At 37.7% G+C, this 16,000-nt stretch overlaps 1 protein-coding gene across 1 annotated transcript in view; it reads left to right on the top strand.

The window, feature by feature from the left end:
• The window catches only part of EYS (eyes shut homolog), a 1,185,464-nt gene that overhangs the window by 636,791 nt on the left and 532,673 nt on the right, over window positions 1-16,000 (top strand). Inside the window, 2 exon segments of the mRNA XM_010967844.3 lie at window positions 8,708-8,900; window positions 10,046-11,800. Coding sequence (XP_010966146.2) covers window positions 8,708-8,900; window positions 10,046-11,800 — 1,948 coding nt within the window.

Here is a 16,000-nt window from a genome sequence, read left to right as displayed (position 1 = left end):
ATGAAAAACAACATGAAAATAAATACATATATGTGTGTGTGTATATATATATGTATATATATATATGACTGAAACATTATGCTGTATACCAGAAATTGTTGCACCATTGTAAATGACTATGCTTCAATTTTTTAAAAAATGGCAATGAGTTTGGATTTTCTTCAAATATAACGGAAATATATTTAAATTTTTTTCAAAAGGGAGTGATGTGATCTTAGTCAGATGTTTAAAAATCCTTCCTGTTCTGTGAAGAACAGTCTGGAAAGAAGGTAGAATTATGAATGTAAAAACAGCTGGGATGCTGCAACGATTGTGTGAAAGACAGTGATGGCTTGGTCTATGGTCTTAGCAAAGCAAATAGAGAGAAAAGTACATTTGAAATATACTATAGGAGAACAAGCAAGGCATGACCTTGAGTAGATGTGTAAGACAGCAGAGAGCAAGAAATCAAAGGTAGCTTGAGCAATAGAGTGATGGTACTACATTTCCTGAGTGGAGATCAATGGTTACATGTTAGAATGGAGGAGCTGAAGGAGCAGTTCAGTGCCATAATACTGTTCATGTTACATTTTAGGTCCCTATGAGTTATTTAACTAGTGACATTAAATAAGTCATTCGTAGTACAAGAATACACTGCAGAGAGGTGTCAAGTGGAGATACAATTTTGGGACCCATCAATATATAGATATCTTTATGGTTTTTTTGAATAAATGAAAATGCTTCTGGGGAAAATGCAGGAAAAAAAAAAAGATAAAAGACTGAAGATAAAACTCCAAGAAATTCCAAATTAAAGACGAGGATGAACAGAAGAAGCCAAGAGAGGAAGTGAGTAGGGAGAGAGGTAGGACATATGAGAAAAACAGAATGCTTCAGAAGATAGTGGTGGATTCTGTTAAATATTGTTGGGAATTTGAATAAAATGAAGACCCCCACATGGTGCTTTGAATTGAACAGTATGGTTGTATTTCTGGAAATTTACAAGGATGGTTTTAGTGACATGATGGCATGACAGCTGAATGGCTTGAAGAAAAAAACAGAATGGGTGAGACTTTGTGAATATCTCTTTCAAAATGTGTGTCTAGAAAGGGGGAAAAGAAGCAAGGAAGTAGCAAGATAAAAGTTTCTTTTCAAAATAATGTTCTCTTTTATTTTTTTCCAACAAATGTTTGCTAACTCCCAACTATGAAACTATGTACTAGAGAGCACACGAGCCCTGGCCATTCAGTAGAAAGTGGAACAGACATCATAGTCCGCTGCTTACAGGCATGGTAAAGACGTGTAAGTTGGGTTGGCATACAGGGAGTCATATCGTTAAAAATCTAACTATTGGCATGGACCCTGTCTATTGATTTTATGTAGGAAATTCTCAAAAATTAGAAATAAAAATATGTATCTAGCCCAAATGTATAGCACAAAAATATGTCAATGTTACATATTTTACACAAAAGTATTTTTAGCATTTGACCTCTCTCTGATCATTATTCTCCTGTCATTAATATAGATTGTTTTTTTATTATGGGGTGAATCATATCAATCTTCAGGATATTAACTCCTGCTTTCAGGCTGACACTGCTTTTCATCTCCCAATCAAATTAGATGACTGCCTACAGAAATCTGCCAAGTGTCCTTTAAAAGACAGCATCACTGAATCAGTTAATGGCTTAACAAGAAAAAACAGAAACCATCCCTAGTATTTATAACAGAGGAAACAGGTTACAGAGGTGAGGGAAGATCTGAGACCCAACCAGACAATAGAGAGGGAAGCAGAGATTAGCAGCAGTATGAACCCACTGCTTGGAAGACAGAGGGAGGAGGTGTGTCCATGATCTCAGGTCATCTGAAGGATGCAGGAATGGGAGCGGAGGAGCACAGTTGCTGTCTGGGATGCCCACTGCCTGCACGTGGAGAATGGAGCTAAGATACTTAAGTTTCGCTCCTCCTCCCACCCTGTCCTGTGACTCAAGTGCCTCCCTTTGGTAGAAGCCAACTGATGAGGAACCCAGGAAATGCAGTTTGCAGGGGGCAGGACTCCTCTAACATGATGCAAAGCATAAGAGGGGAGTGGAGAGGAATGGATCTGAGGTTACAAAGGCCCAGGACAGACTCAAATGAAAGTTACACTCCCCCACCACCTCTTGGTGATGTCACCTTTTGTTGATGGGGTTCCTAGTATGCTGATTGGCATGATGGGCACCGTCTCCAGGACTGGATGGGACCCAGAATCTCTGCATTTACTATGCTGCCATTGGTGGGACAGTGCATTAGTTTTCTCTTGCTGCAGAGCAAATTGCTACAAATTTAGCAGCTTAAGATACCCCCATTTATTAGCTCCTGGTTCTGCAGGTCAGGAGTTGGCCTGGCAGGGCTGCCTCCCCAGGCTTCTCAGCTCAGGCTGAGATCAGTGTGTCAACAGGACTAAATGCCCCTCTGAAGATGGGATGAAAATCTGTAACTGAGCAGGACTCTGTGGGGCCTTCTAGGGTCATATCCTCTGCTGATCTCTTCTCTGAAGCACCCAGATAATTGTATCTCATGTATATTTCCTGATGCTAAAAATCACCACCAAAGGGAAGAAATTAACTACTTGATGATCAAGAGCACATGGCCCCGAGACCTTCTGGCACCTGGGGTTTGATAGTGTTGACCGCCCTGTTATCTCAGCATCAACCAGTCAGAGGATTGTCATGAGCTGATCACTTACCCTGTGACCCTCCTCCCTCCCCTGCCCTTTAAATATGTTTTGTGAGACCCTTTAGGGAGTTCGAGGTTTTCTTGGGCTCCTTGCTGTGCTCCTTGCTCAGTCCTGCAGTAAACCTTTCTCTGCTCCAAACTCATGTTTCACTTTGTTTGGCCTCATGGTGTGTCAGGCACAGGGACTTGCCTTCAGTAACAAATCTACTTCCAGGCTCCTTTCTGTCACTGGCAGCATTCAGCTCAGTGATGCGCGCCAGCCGGTTGTGGGTCTGGATTCCAGGTGGCCACGCTGGCTGCAGCTGGTGACTGTTTTCAATTCCTAGAGACCACTGGGATTGTTTGCCATGCGGCTCCTAGTTTTCAAACCAGCATCAAGACTCTAATCTTTGTTATACTTAGAATCTCTGGCTTCCTCCTCTGCGACCAGCCAGAGAAAACTGCTTTTAAAAGGCCTATGTAATCTCCCTTTCTAAAGGTCAGCTGTACCATGTTCCACAACCTGACCTACTCATGAGGTGAAACCTGTCATGTATTATGGGGGCCTATACACTGGTGGGCGAGGGGTAGAGGGTGGGGTGGGCAGGAAAGCTGGATAAAAGTCACCTTAGAATGTAAAACTCTGCCTGCCACAGGCAGGAAACTATGAAGTTTCAACTTGTCCTTCTTCCCCCTTATCTAACAAATTATGGAAAAAGTATACTATCTAGATGTAAACTCTATGACATATATATGATATAGATGATTATAGGTCTTGTGACTGGACAGTGATTTGTACCTTGTGACCATAAAATAAGAATTTTATGCGGTAAATTTATGCAGTGAAATTTCTATAGAATTGGAACTGATATAAATGATGTAAAACTTTGCCCCCAAAACAGAGATTATTTCAAGAGAGCTTCAGTTTAGTGAACCTTTCCTAACGAAATATGATCATTTCAATTAGCATGAATTGAAAGTTTCACTGTCAACAAGCCTGGGAAGAATTTATTGCTGCTTAGTACTGTAATTGATGGGGCAAGTAAGCCTATACTTAGAAACTGATTTGCCGGATTACTTCATTTTGGTTTCTCTCCCTGATGTTTTCTTTAAACCCTCCAAGAACACCATACCATGAATTTAGCATGCCAATCATCTGCACTGTTTCTTCTAATTATCAAAAAGATATTTCATTTTAAGAAGGTATATATTCCCAGGAGAAAATTTTCAAAGAGCATCAAGATACAAGTGGGTAAATCCACTGTTACAGTCTAGGAAAATCAGTGTATAAGCAGGCTGATGTCATGGGTGTGTGACCTGTGAGTTGCACAAGACCCTGACATTATAAGAACCGACCTCCTGCCACACAGGCACACACACACACACACACACACACACAGCCCAATGTTCTGCTGTTGTTGACTTAAATATTTAATCATTTTTCAACAAGGGATTTATTTTCATTTTCCCTGGCCTTCAAGAATTATGTACACAGTTTTCTATGTAAACAGTGACATATATTAATAATGTATATGCCAATGGCGTTGGAAAAATTCAAGCTGTCAATTTTTGTAAACTTTGAAGAGTAAATTTGGCCCACCGATTCTGAAGAAAGTAGATTAATCCACTGAATTAAATTGATATGAAACTGACTGGGACAATGGGATTTTGTTATTGTTATCGGCTATTACATTCTCATTGTTTCAAGTAGAAAATAAGGCTGGACTACAATATTACATCTTCAAATGTTATTGTCAGTAGAATGAAAAATGACCCACTGTGTTGTAAACTCATTTTGATAAAAGACACTCTTTCACTCAGAACTTAACACACTGTTTATGATCATTATATTTAATTGATTGTGAAGTTTGTTAAACAGGCTAAGTAGAAAAATATTTTAATTTTTTTATCTAGAATAATCGGCTATAGGGTAGAATGGTTCATAGCGAACGTTGAAGATGTAACCAGAGGCACAAATACAGTACAGTGACGGGGAGGGTGAGTTCTGGATTCTCACTGCCTGCATGTGAGTCCCGGCTCTGCCGTTTGCTAGCTCTGTGACCAGAGAATTCAAAAGAAGGGCTATGGTTTCTTTTAAATCATACTTTCTTATTAATTGAAATGATTTACGGGTAACTCTGCCTCAGGACAGGTTCATATTTTCGGTTTCCTACTCTACATACATATTTGGATAGCTAATAAGCTTCTCAAATTTAAAGTATTTAAATAGAAATCTGGATCTACCTCCAGCCCCTAACTGGTTTTCACCAGTATTCTTCAAATTAGTAAGTGGCACCTCTACTCACCCCATTAATAGGAACAAAAACCTAAGCATCGTGAATTAACCTTTTCTTCTCACTCCAGACATCTAGTGAGCCAGCACGTCTCACAGGCACTGCCTCCCGCATGCCTTCTGACAGTGACCTTCCTCTCTCTATTACTACTTTCCCTCCAGGTGGGTCTGTTTCTGTCTCTCACCAAGATTACCACCAGCGTCCAATGGGCATCCCAGTTCCCATTCTTTCCCCAACTCCAAACTCCCTTAAGAGTCTATTATCTGCATAGCGTTAACATAATATTTCCATAACATAGATCAAATCATATCTTGTCTACTCTAAATACTAGATATTCCAGTGGCTTCCTGTCACTCTCAGAATTAAGTCCAAATTCAAGAACAAACAAATAAAGCGAACAAATCATCCTACATGACTGACCACTTTCCCGGCCGGGTCCGTGACCTCACCTCCAGCCACGAACGGCTGTTCCTTATTCTCTTTTTCTACACTGCCCAGATGTACTTGGCTGTTGCTCAAATATACAAAGCAGGTTCCTGCCTTGGGGTCTCTGTACTACCATTCCTTTTGCCTTGAATATTATTTTCTCAGATATTTATATTAATTCACATTGGGCTGTGTGTGTGTGTGTGTGTGTGTGTGTGTGCTGTGTGTGTGTGCCTGTGTGTTGTGTGTGTGTGCCTGTGTGGCAGGAGGTGGGTTCTTATAATGTCAGGGTCTTGTGCAGCTCGTAAGTCACACACCCATGACATCAGCCTGCTTAATCCTCCTGATTAGAGAAGGCTTCCCTGACTGCTTTGACCAAAATAGCCCTCCCTGTTTTTACTTATTATTTATCTCGCAAAATTTTGCCCTTATGCCAATTGTTACCAATTAGTATTAATTAAACAATTCTGATTCCTTTACTAAAATATAAGCTACATGATGGGAGAAACTTTATCTTGTTGACTAGTCCATTGCCAGCCCTTCCAACAGTCACTGGCACTTAGAAATTGACCAATAAATATTTCTCGAGCGCAAAGATGTAGAGGGCTACATAACAACCATTAAAAAGCAGATGATCGTATTCTTATAAATCTTTGACTGAAAAGGTCCCATTTGCGTTATTTTCCCTAAATATGGATTCAGATAGAAAAATTATTTTTAAAAGTCATAAAATTTTGTAGAAATGATGATCATCATCTTGGCACATATTAAGTTTCAATAAATATCAGTGAATAAAACATTATATAATGGTAGGCACAGGATACATATTTGATAGGGGAATGACGCATTGGCCAAAGAAGTTACCATGATAGCTGTGAAATTAAGGAAGAAACATACAAAATTAAAGTTTTACTGAATTAAATCAAAGCTAAATATTTGAAATGCCTGTATCTTTCAGCATAAGCAAACAGTTATAGAAAAATGTTCAATCGTTTATGAGGTGCTTTGTTTTGATTTAATTGTCCGGGAGCTAACAAAGAATATTAGAAAGAAAAGGTAAGGCAAAGATTGATATATATTAGTAAGGGAAATGCTAGCTACTGTAACAATAACCTCCAAAATTTTCCTAGATTAATGTGATAAAGATTTGTCACTCACATGAAGTCCAAGAGAGTGTTCCTGATTTCAGATCTTCTCCTTCAGATAGAGATTTAGGAGCATGTGCTGCCTGCTTTTTCTGTCTTTCCATCTTTAACATGTGTTTTCAGAGGTCAACACACAGGGGAAGAGGCTGGAGGTTCACTTCTAACATATTCACACTTCCGTGGTTAGAAGTAAGTCACGTGGTCACACAGAAACACAAGAGTGACACAGAGTAAACCAAGAGGAAGAGGAAGTAGGTTTAGTGAACACGTGGTAAGCTTTGCCATGCATTTGGGGATTTAATTAAGGAAAATTTGGAAGTTTCTCTAGGATAAATTGTGTTGGCATGTCTGTGTGTGTGCAGACAGAGAGGGAGAGAAAGTTCAGTCAATTAAAATCTACTTGTAAGAACATTTCATCAAAAAATATGATTTAAGTCACTAGTACTTGGAAATATAACAAGATGTTTCCTATCAAGCTCAAAATTGGGAAAATAAATTTAGCTTTGAGAGTTAAACTCTAAAAACAGCACAGGATGGATGTGAGCCTGGGCATGCGACACAGGAAAGATGAAGCATGGCTTCCTGGCTGCTGGACCTAAGTGTCACCTGGAAGATGAATGTATTCACACATCCACAATATAATAGGTGACACTATTAGAGAACAAATTAGAATCACAGAGACAAATGTTGTCAGTGCCAGTGTAAATTCATCTAACAGGTAGATAACTTTAGTCAGGGATACAACAGGGAACATCAGGTATTCGAGATCATTCTTATGGCAGTATCTTAGTCTGATGTTGTCAAGCATTCAGACAACCTAGTTTTGCATGCTCAGATCTAATGCACATCATGGAAACCTGTGAATCTTGTGTAGCTCTGATGACATGGAAGAACTTGTTGATCACGGGGCCTTTGAGGATCCCTTAATCCTGCGATGGTGATTTCTCGAGGTAGTTAATGACATAAAGGCTTCTGATTGTGATTCAGGAGAATACTGACCACAGCCCTGCACATAATTTATGAGTTGTTAACAGCTATGTTTTCACTGTAAGCTAGAATATTGGCTTTCTGGTCTCTATCCTAATTTTGCATGCATTTTCATTAAACTGTGAAGTCTTTCCAGGGCACCCTTGAGTGGAGAAAAGGGCAATCAATCTCTTAGTCCTGAAAGTGTGGAATCATAATAGATAGATTTTTCTTGCTGTTTCTTCCATCACTTCTAGCTTCTTTTTACTACTTTTCTACATGTTAGATTTTTAAGGTAGTTATATGACATTAAGAAGACTTTGATCTTTATAAGTATTTTCAAAAGTGAATTAAAAGGGAATACAGAATGTATAACTGTGAAACAAAAGAAAAAGGATATCTAAAGCAAAATTTACATTATGTGCAAATTAGATACAATCGGACAAATGCTGGAGGAGTGAAGCAGTGATACTCACTAATGTGTCTAGTGTTAGGAAATAGGCTTTTATTAGTATTTTAAAACAATATTTGAATTGTATTTCCTTAGAGTTCAAAATGCTTCAAAAACGTAACTAACTTTTAACTGTACCTTTAAAGGAGAATCCCTGATCCATTTGCACTTATTTATGCATGCATCACAATTCTCTTTCCTGTAAGCTAAAAAATAATTTCTTTATGTAGAAATTATTTTATAAGTATATGGCAGAAATAGGCTATTTTGATCAAACTAAAACATAAAAGGCTCATTGCCCTGTAAACCAATGTGGATTAAATGATTCAGAATATCACAAGAGAATGTCTTCAAATTATTTGTTGTCGATACTGCATTTTATATTAGTTTCCAACTAAATATGATATTTAGAGCAGAAAAGTTTATAATTTGTAATGGAGCTTTTATATCCATATTGACTACCATACGGTGCAGATTCTTCATTGGAAAAAAAATCCTCAAAGCAAATGTATTTTGACTCAAAATTAAAGGAATCAGGAATAAATTTAGGCATTCAATTGAGCATATCCAAAATTTAAAGAACTGAATTAATTTTGAAATAGAGGCAAAATTGACTGTAAAGATTCCATTTTCAAACACAATAAGGTGATGATTTGAGCTCTCTAATAAAACTAGGAAGATGCAAATGACCTTAAAGCTAATGTAAAAAGAGGCAGAGAAACTCTGAGCTTAGTGATGGTGATTGTCGTTTGCAGACCTGCTCCATTGGGCTTCTTTGTGGCAATGAAACAGGAAGAATCACCTGTTTATGTCCTGGTTCTCAACGGACAGACGTCACTTCCACACACACATACCCACTGCCCACTTCTGAGACTTCAGTCAGTAGCCTCCCGCCTGGAAGGGCTGCAAGACTGTGGCCCATAATGAATACGTCTCCTGCTGATCAAAGTAAGTGGGTGAGAGTAAAATATGGAGAAGTCTGAGACTGAAAAAGTTATGTATTGAAACATATATTCTGGCTGATTTCAATCTTTATTTTTCTAAGACACTATTTTTTAGGGGTATAAAATTGTCTTAGAATTCCTGTTGCTTATGTGCCGAGTTTTAAGTTTTAAAAATATTAGTATCCTCTACTAAAACTCTTTCTGAAACAGTGCCAACAATGTTCATTAATAGTCTTTATCCTGATTGTAAATTTTGATAGATAACTGGACCCTAAACCCACCTCATTTTGTTTTTATCATCAGTAAAACTTCTTTAAAAGGCCTTGTACTACTTGCCTCATTATGTCTTCATTTAATATCCTCTGCCTCGTTATATGGAAATTTATACTCCTATCAATTTACTGGAAAAATACTCAGATTTTAAAAAATCTGGTTTTTTTTTTCTATTGTGAAGTATTTTTGACAACTTGAGTATGTTCTGACATGTCACTTATTTACTAAATCAATTTATGCCATATTATGAATAGTATATTGTATGCAAAATTTCAAATTTTTTCCTGTCAGGATAATCAGAATGAGAATTATAGCCCCTAACAAGGTATTCTTGTTTAAAAAGTTTTTAAAGCCTATTGGATATTATAAGCATAAAGGTAGACTGCTCTATTTTTTATCTGTATAATTTCTGTTCTTTTAAAGAATTAAGTTAAATATAATGGTATCTAATGTAAAGAATATTTGGCCTATTTAGAAAGTAAAATGACATTCCTAACGTTTCTAAATCATTAGGTCAAATATTCTTTGATTTTTTTTTTCAATGACAAACAGATGTAAATTTTCATGCTTTACTCTTCAAAGGGGTCATTTAGTTTGGAATACACATGTTGATTCTGCAGAACACCATTTGTTCTGAATTTGGCCACCCCAAGGACTGTGAATAATAGGACTCTGCATTTATGCACTTTACGAAGTCACTAGACTTTCTCAACCACTTTTATTAGAAATATGATTTACAGAGCTATATTTGTCTGCATATAATTGGTGTGAGGTGGCAGTGCAATTTGCAGAAGATTTGGCCCAGGGCATAAATCATTTTTCTCTTTCTTTCTTTCTTCTTCTTTTTTTTTTCCCCCTCCCTTTTCCTCTCTGAAGGTCCAAAACAGACAGACATTTTCAAGCATGATAATCTCCCAACCACTGGTTTGGCAGCATTAAATCCTGGCACATCCTTTGAAAGCGATTTACCGGAAGAACTGATTTCCACGAGAGAGCTTTCAGCCAAACACAGTCTTCTTTCTTCTGCAGACGTTTCCTCTTCTCCATTTACGAATTTTGGCGTGCATGACCCAGCACGCTCTGTCGGGGGCAAAACATCTGCATCACAGACGCCCACCCAGACTTCACCGGGCTCACCAGGACTCTTTTTCCCTGGTAGGGGAGAGAGGAGGACCCCGTTTGGCATCTCTTCCTCGATGACAGGTTTTATTTTTCCTTCACAATCTTTACTATCTGAGCGCTATCAGACTGATGCCTTGTCTGCTCCCACGATGAGTTCGGCAATTAGTGGCATTCCAGGGGCTGATGTTGAGTTAAACAGACACTCATTACTCTCCCGTGGATTCCTGCTTACCACTGCTTCCGCAAGTGCACCTCCAGTTGGGGGTGCTCGTGGGGCTCAAGAGGGTATTGAAGAATATTCAGCTGTCTCTTTCATTTCAAGAGGAGAGTCCAGGAGACAGCTGAGCTCTGCGATGTGTCGCGTGTCTCCCGCGAAGATAATTACATCCAGCCAGGTAACCATCTTACACCCATCAGCGCGGCCCCGGTCCCCCGCGCCAGCCTCCGCTCCCAGTGAGTATCAGGTTATTACTGAAGCATCTAGCAACAGGAGACTCGCAAACAGCACACCACAGGCTGCTGATTCTTTAAGTGAATTAAGCCAAACATGTGCAACATGCTCTATGACTGAAATAAAATCCTCTCATGAATTCTCAGATCAAGTTTTGCATAGCAAACAGTCCCACTTTTATGAGACATTCTGGATGAACTCAGCGATATTAGCCAGCTGGCATGCACTAATGGGAACTCAAACTACCACTTCTGGGCATTCGTTGTCTTCCGCTGCTGAAATAATGCCATCAGTGGCAAACACAGAACTGTCATCTTTATTTCCTTCTAAAAAGAGTACAAAAAGAAGAGTTTTGTCCCCATCCTTAGAGGAATGCATTACCCAATCAAGTAATTTGGATGTTAATTTATGTTTGGATAAGGTTTGTTTATCCATTGTCCCTTCACAAACTGTCTCTTCAGACCTGATGAATTCTGATTTGACTTCAAAACTGACTACTGAGCATCCTTTGGTATCAGAAAACATTTTTAAACTATTGAAAATGGGACAGTATGGTATAACTGTGGGTCCCACTGAGATGCTGAATCAAGACAATTTGTTGGGCGTGCAAGAGCGTGAAGGGTCTCATACTCAGTTCAAACCTCACACGGGTGATAGTTCTCTAGATTTTGAAATTAACTTACATAGTCGTCCAGAAAGTACGCATTCAAGTGACCTCAAAAACAACCCACCACCATACGTAGACGTCATGTCTGATTTTTCAGAAGTCACTGCTGGTGTAGCCTTCTCTACGGTTTCAGCATCTCAGTTACTTCCAAGACAGACCTCATTTCCCACATCTGTACTTATGCCAGCTAGGACGTATTACACAGATTATCTGACCTTGACATCTGATCTAAAAGAAGACGTCAGAATTTCTTCAGAATGGTCCAGATGGGATCTTCAGCCTAGTGTACATGGCCAGGAATCTCCTCCTGCTGGCCAGAGGCTCTCCGTCACCACATCTCTTCCTCTGTCTTCACTGGAGCTCATTCCAGCATCTACTCAGCTGATTTCTGGTGAGTTTCTGTTTCAGTTCGGTAAACTTTTAGAAAAGAGTTTCTCTTCAACAGAGAAGAAAGTGCCTGTTATGGTCACCAGGTGCTCTAAACAGCCTCTTTGTAATCAGGGCAGCAGCCCGTTCAATGGAGATGCTACCTGCTGTTGCACCTGACCCAGGTGGTTATTCTTTATGCACTGCCACAAAGGCTCCCAGATCAATGCAGGAGTAGGTAGGAGACGGCTACACTGCTGGCAAGCAATCAGAAACTGAACTCGTTCAATTCATGACAATGAATCTTTCAAAGTTTGGGAATAACTCTTATTATTCTCATTTCTTAAAATAGCTTCTTTGTCAGGTTGAACACAATATAACATACATTTTCTAACATTTTCTTCAGTGCTGGTATTTTTTTAAACTGGAAAGATGAAAAAAATCAAGGGAACTTTATTGGGTTTTCCCATCCTACATGGTGTGGCTTATCACTTCTTAATGCAAAGCTGTGAGGCTTTCATTGTATACATAACTCAGAATACAAATTAAATTTATGTCCTTTATTTAACAAAAACTCTATATAACAATTGAGAGAAGATAATATCCCATATATGAAATTGAATTTGGAGTCTTGAAATAATTAATGAAAAGCTACTTTTCTTAGATAATTGTTTCAGTTTAAAGCATTTTAGAAATTACTAATCTCCTCTACCTTTGTAAATTACTATCAAGTTGGGAATGCATGCAAAAAATTAGTTTAAAGAATTGTATTTAACAGTAAGTGAAGATTTTTTGTTTCATTTTTAAAAGAAGTTCTATCTGGTAGAATTTTAAGTGTAGTTGTGGCAATGAAGTTAATTTTCCTTCAGTGAGAAGTTTATAGGTTGTGTGTGTGTGTGTGTGAGGGTATATGTGTATGATTCAGAAGAAATGCGTATTAGATCAATATTTTAAAGTTTTGAGGTGTGTAGCTTATGGCTGGGAACGCAGTAATATGAAAGACCAAATCATTGTATTTGGTATGTCCAATAAGATATGCTTAACTTTTCAACGTTTCTGAAAATAACATGGTTTAATTACACACTTAAATGTATCATCCTTATACTTTAACAAGATGGTGTGGTTGTATAACTTACAACTCATCGACAATACCTCGTAAGTCACTTCTCAGATGGAAGGTTCTTAGTTACCACAGCTGAGTTACACCTTCTCCTCTTGTGCAGAAATCCCACAGCCACCCCTTGGAAACAATCACGACACAAATTCTCCATTTCCAGGAAGTTTGCCCTATGTGAGCAAAACCTTGTCACATTCCATTTTTCTCATCCCTCGCTCCAAAGGCAGACACTTTGATGATTTTGACCTCCTCCAATTCTCCTAGTCTCCTCCCAGTTTCTCTTGCCTATTCACAATGATGTTATATCTGGATGTTTACATGGGAAAAGATGCTTCAATTTTAATATGAGAAAAATATAGAAAATCATGTAAGTTCTATGACACTCCTTTTATTTATTTGTGATCTTTCTAGAATTATGACTATATTTTGATGAACAAAGATACTAGTTTCCCTGGTCTGACATAACAAAGTAACACAAGCTGGGTGACTTAACAGAAATGTACTGTCTCACAGTCCTGGACACCGGAGATCTGAAAACAAGGTTTGGTGGGGGCCACCCTTGCCCTCTGAAACCTAGAAAGGTGAATTCCTTCTTGTTTTGCTGGCTTCTGCTGGGCTTCCTAGGTGTTCCTTGGCTTGCAACCGCATCACTCCAATTTCTGCCTTCTGCTGTCACTAGATGTTCCCTGTGTGTCTCACTCACCATCTTCCTACAAGGACATGCTAAAAGCAAAAAGTTGATTCAGAGTTTTTATGCACTCCCTGGGCTACTTACCTGAGTTTTTTGTTTTTGTTTTTTTTTAAACTTGAGTTGTATAATGTCATTGCCTGGTAATACGGCAGAAGCTTGGAAGATGCACAAAGCCTCCAATTCTTGTGCTGTGACTTAACTAATTCTTTGACTTTAGAAAAGCTGTCTAATTAGCCTCTGCTATTCATCTGTAGAACTGCACTACCACTAATTTTGTGGAGCCACTTTTGAGAATTACATGAATAAATATATTTAAATTACTGTCACAGTGGCCCCCCCCCAAATGCTAGCCTCTCCCTAAACTTTTGAGGTTTTTTTTTTTTTTGATCCAACTGTATACTTTCTGCAGTTTCTAGACTACTGCCCCAACCATACTTAATGTCTGTCTGGTCCTTAAGCTTTGAGTCCGTGAAATCTAAGCTGGCTGCTTGCCCTGAATTTTACTGATATATGCCCTATTTTGATTTGTTCACTTACTGTTGATTAATTTACTCTATTTTGACATTTTATTTCTAGACATAGTCACACTCTTGTATTTTAAATGGTTTTAAAAATCCCTGGTTATACTTTGGCCAGGGATTACTAACCCTTCCTTCGGTCTCTTTAACGCCCGTTAAAACTTCTCAAGGTGTATCATCAATTTCCCGAAGATTCAGTAGCTATTCCTCTGAGGTGGTCGTGCTACCTTCCCCGGCCTCCCTAAAACCCATGTGAGCCTGTGAGCTCCTCACTCCTCATCCTGCCTTCACACCCTGATGGTAGACTACGTCTCACCCTTACTCTCTCAGCTTTGAATTATAGGATCCTTCAAATGTAGAAAAAACATGCATTTCTATATTCCTGTTGATTCCCCTTCTCGTTCCTCCAAAACTTTCAAGACAGTTTGCTTTCAAAAAAGTGATTTAATGCTTCACAAACAAGACATGAATATTCAATTTATATTTGCAAATGAATAATATTTCAGATGTAATTTGGAAAATCTCAGAGGATAAGCACAACTCTTTTGATCTTAGATTATAACCATGTACTGTATTTTTCTACATGGAGATTGGAAGATGTCATTCTGAGTCACCTGTATTTCAAGACAAAGACAGTGGTAGACATTACTAATGGTTAAAGCAAACAAAATTAAGTAAATAATAAAAGCATATGGCTCAAAGATGAAATCCTCACAAAAATAAATTTTATAAGCATCAGAAAGCACTTTTCAGATGTGAAAGATCTAGACAAAATAATGTTCTTGTATAAACTAGAAAAGGCATTATTAGAAGTACTAGCCACTAAACAAAGAAGCAGTTACAACCTTTGAAGTGACAATTAATTAGCTGGTCTTTGCCCTTCACTTTGTGAGAAAATAAAAGCAAGAGAGCAAATTATTTCTAAATCATTCCCATGTCTTATTCCTCACCAAAACATTTGTTGCCGATTTGTAAACATATATAAATTCAGTATTATAAAAGATACGGATTTTGCTTGAAATTATAACCTCTATAAAAACTTTTTTTATATTTTATTAATTGGTACTAATTGTCTCTATCTTCTGGTGACAGAAATCGATTTGATCCAGTTTTTCTGTTCAGCTCATTTCAAAAAGAAGTTTCTTGAGAGCTTTTGTACTAACTGACTAAATCACAAACAAGAAATTAAACTCATTTAAATAGTAGTTTATTAATTTTATCATATTGGCTATATAAGCACCCCAACTTATAAACTACAAATATTTGTGTGCCTAGATTTTGAATAGAACCACTAATATTAAAGACAAAATACTTAAATTTCATTTCAATAAGTGTAAAATCTCAGGAACAGAACTGATTTCCAAAGGTAGTACAAGTTCTTTGAAATAGTTTTTTGCTTTGTTTTGTTGTTTTTTTCTTTTTTTAAGCATTATACATGACAAGAGTTGTGGGTCAGAGTCAACTTCTTAATGTGCTATGTATATCCAATTTTAATAAGAATAATTTGCTTTTAATAAATATGTTAATAAAACACATTTATTGCATCTTAAAATTGTTTGAAAGATTATTCTTCCTGGATTTTTCTCTGGATTTGTCTCCTGAAGAGAAAGTCATTGAAATCCTTGATCCTTTATCCCTTTATACATTTAATATTTATTTGAAGCTTTCCACTTAGTGCTAACAATTTTTTTTAATTTCTTAACTGCTAATAGCACACCAGCCAAGTTAATATCCATGATTTAATGATGCTTTTAAATATTTTGTTTGCATGAAAGGATCTATTATCTTTCAAAGCTAACTTTCAATTATTTCTTCAGGGAATTTATATCTTAGCACTTACAGATTTTGTAGAAAGGCAGATCTAGTTCTAAATGGTAAACTTAAGTCTCCAGCGTCCTA

This window comes from Camelus bactrianus, chromosome 8, assembly GCF_048773025.1.
Source record: "Camelus bactrianus isolate YW-2024 breed Bactrian camel chromosome 8, ASM4877302v1, whole genome shotgun sequence".
In the NCBI taxonomy this organism is placed as follows: domain Eukaryota; kingdom Metazoa; phylum Chordata; class Mammalia; order Artiodactyla; family Camelidae; genus Camelus; species Camelus bactrianus.
This window is presented reverse-complemented; position numbering and strand designations above follow the sequence as displayed.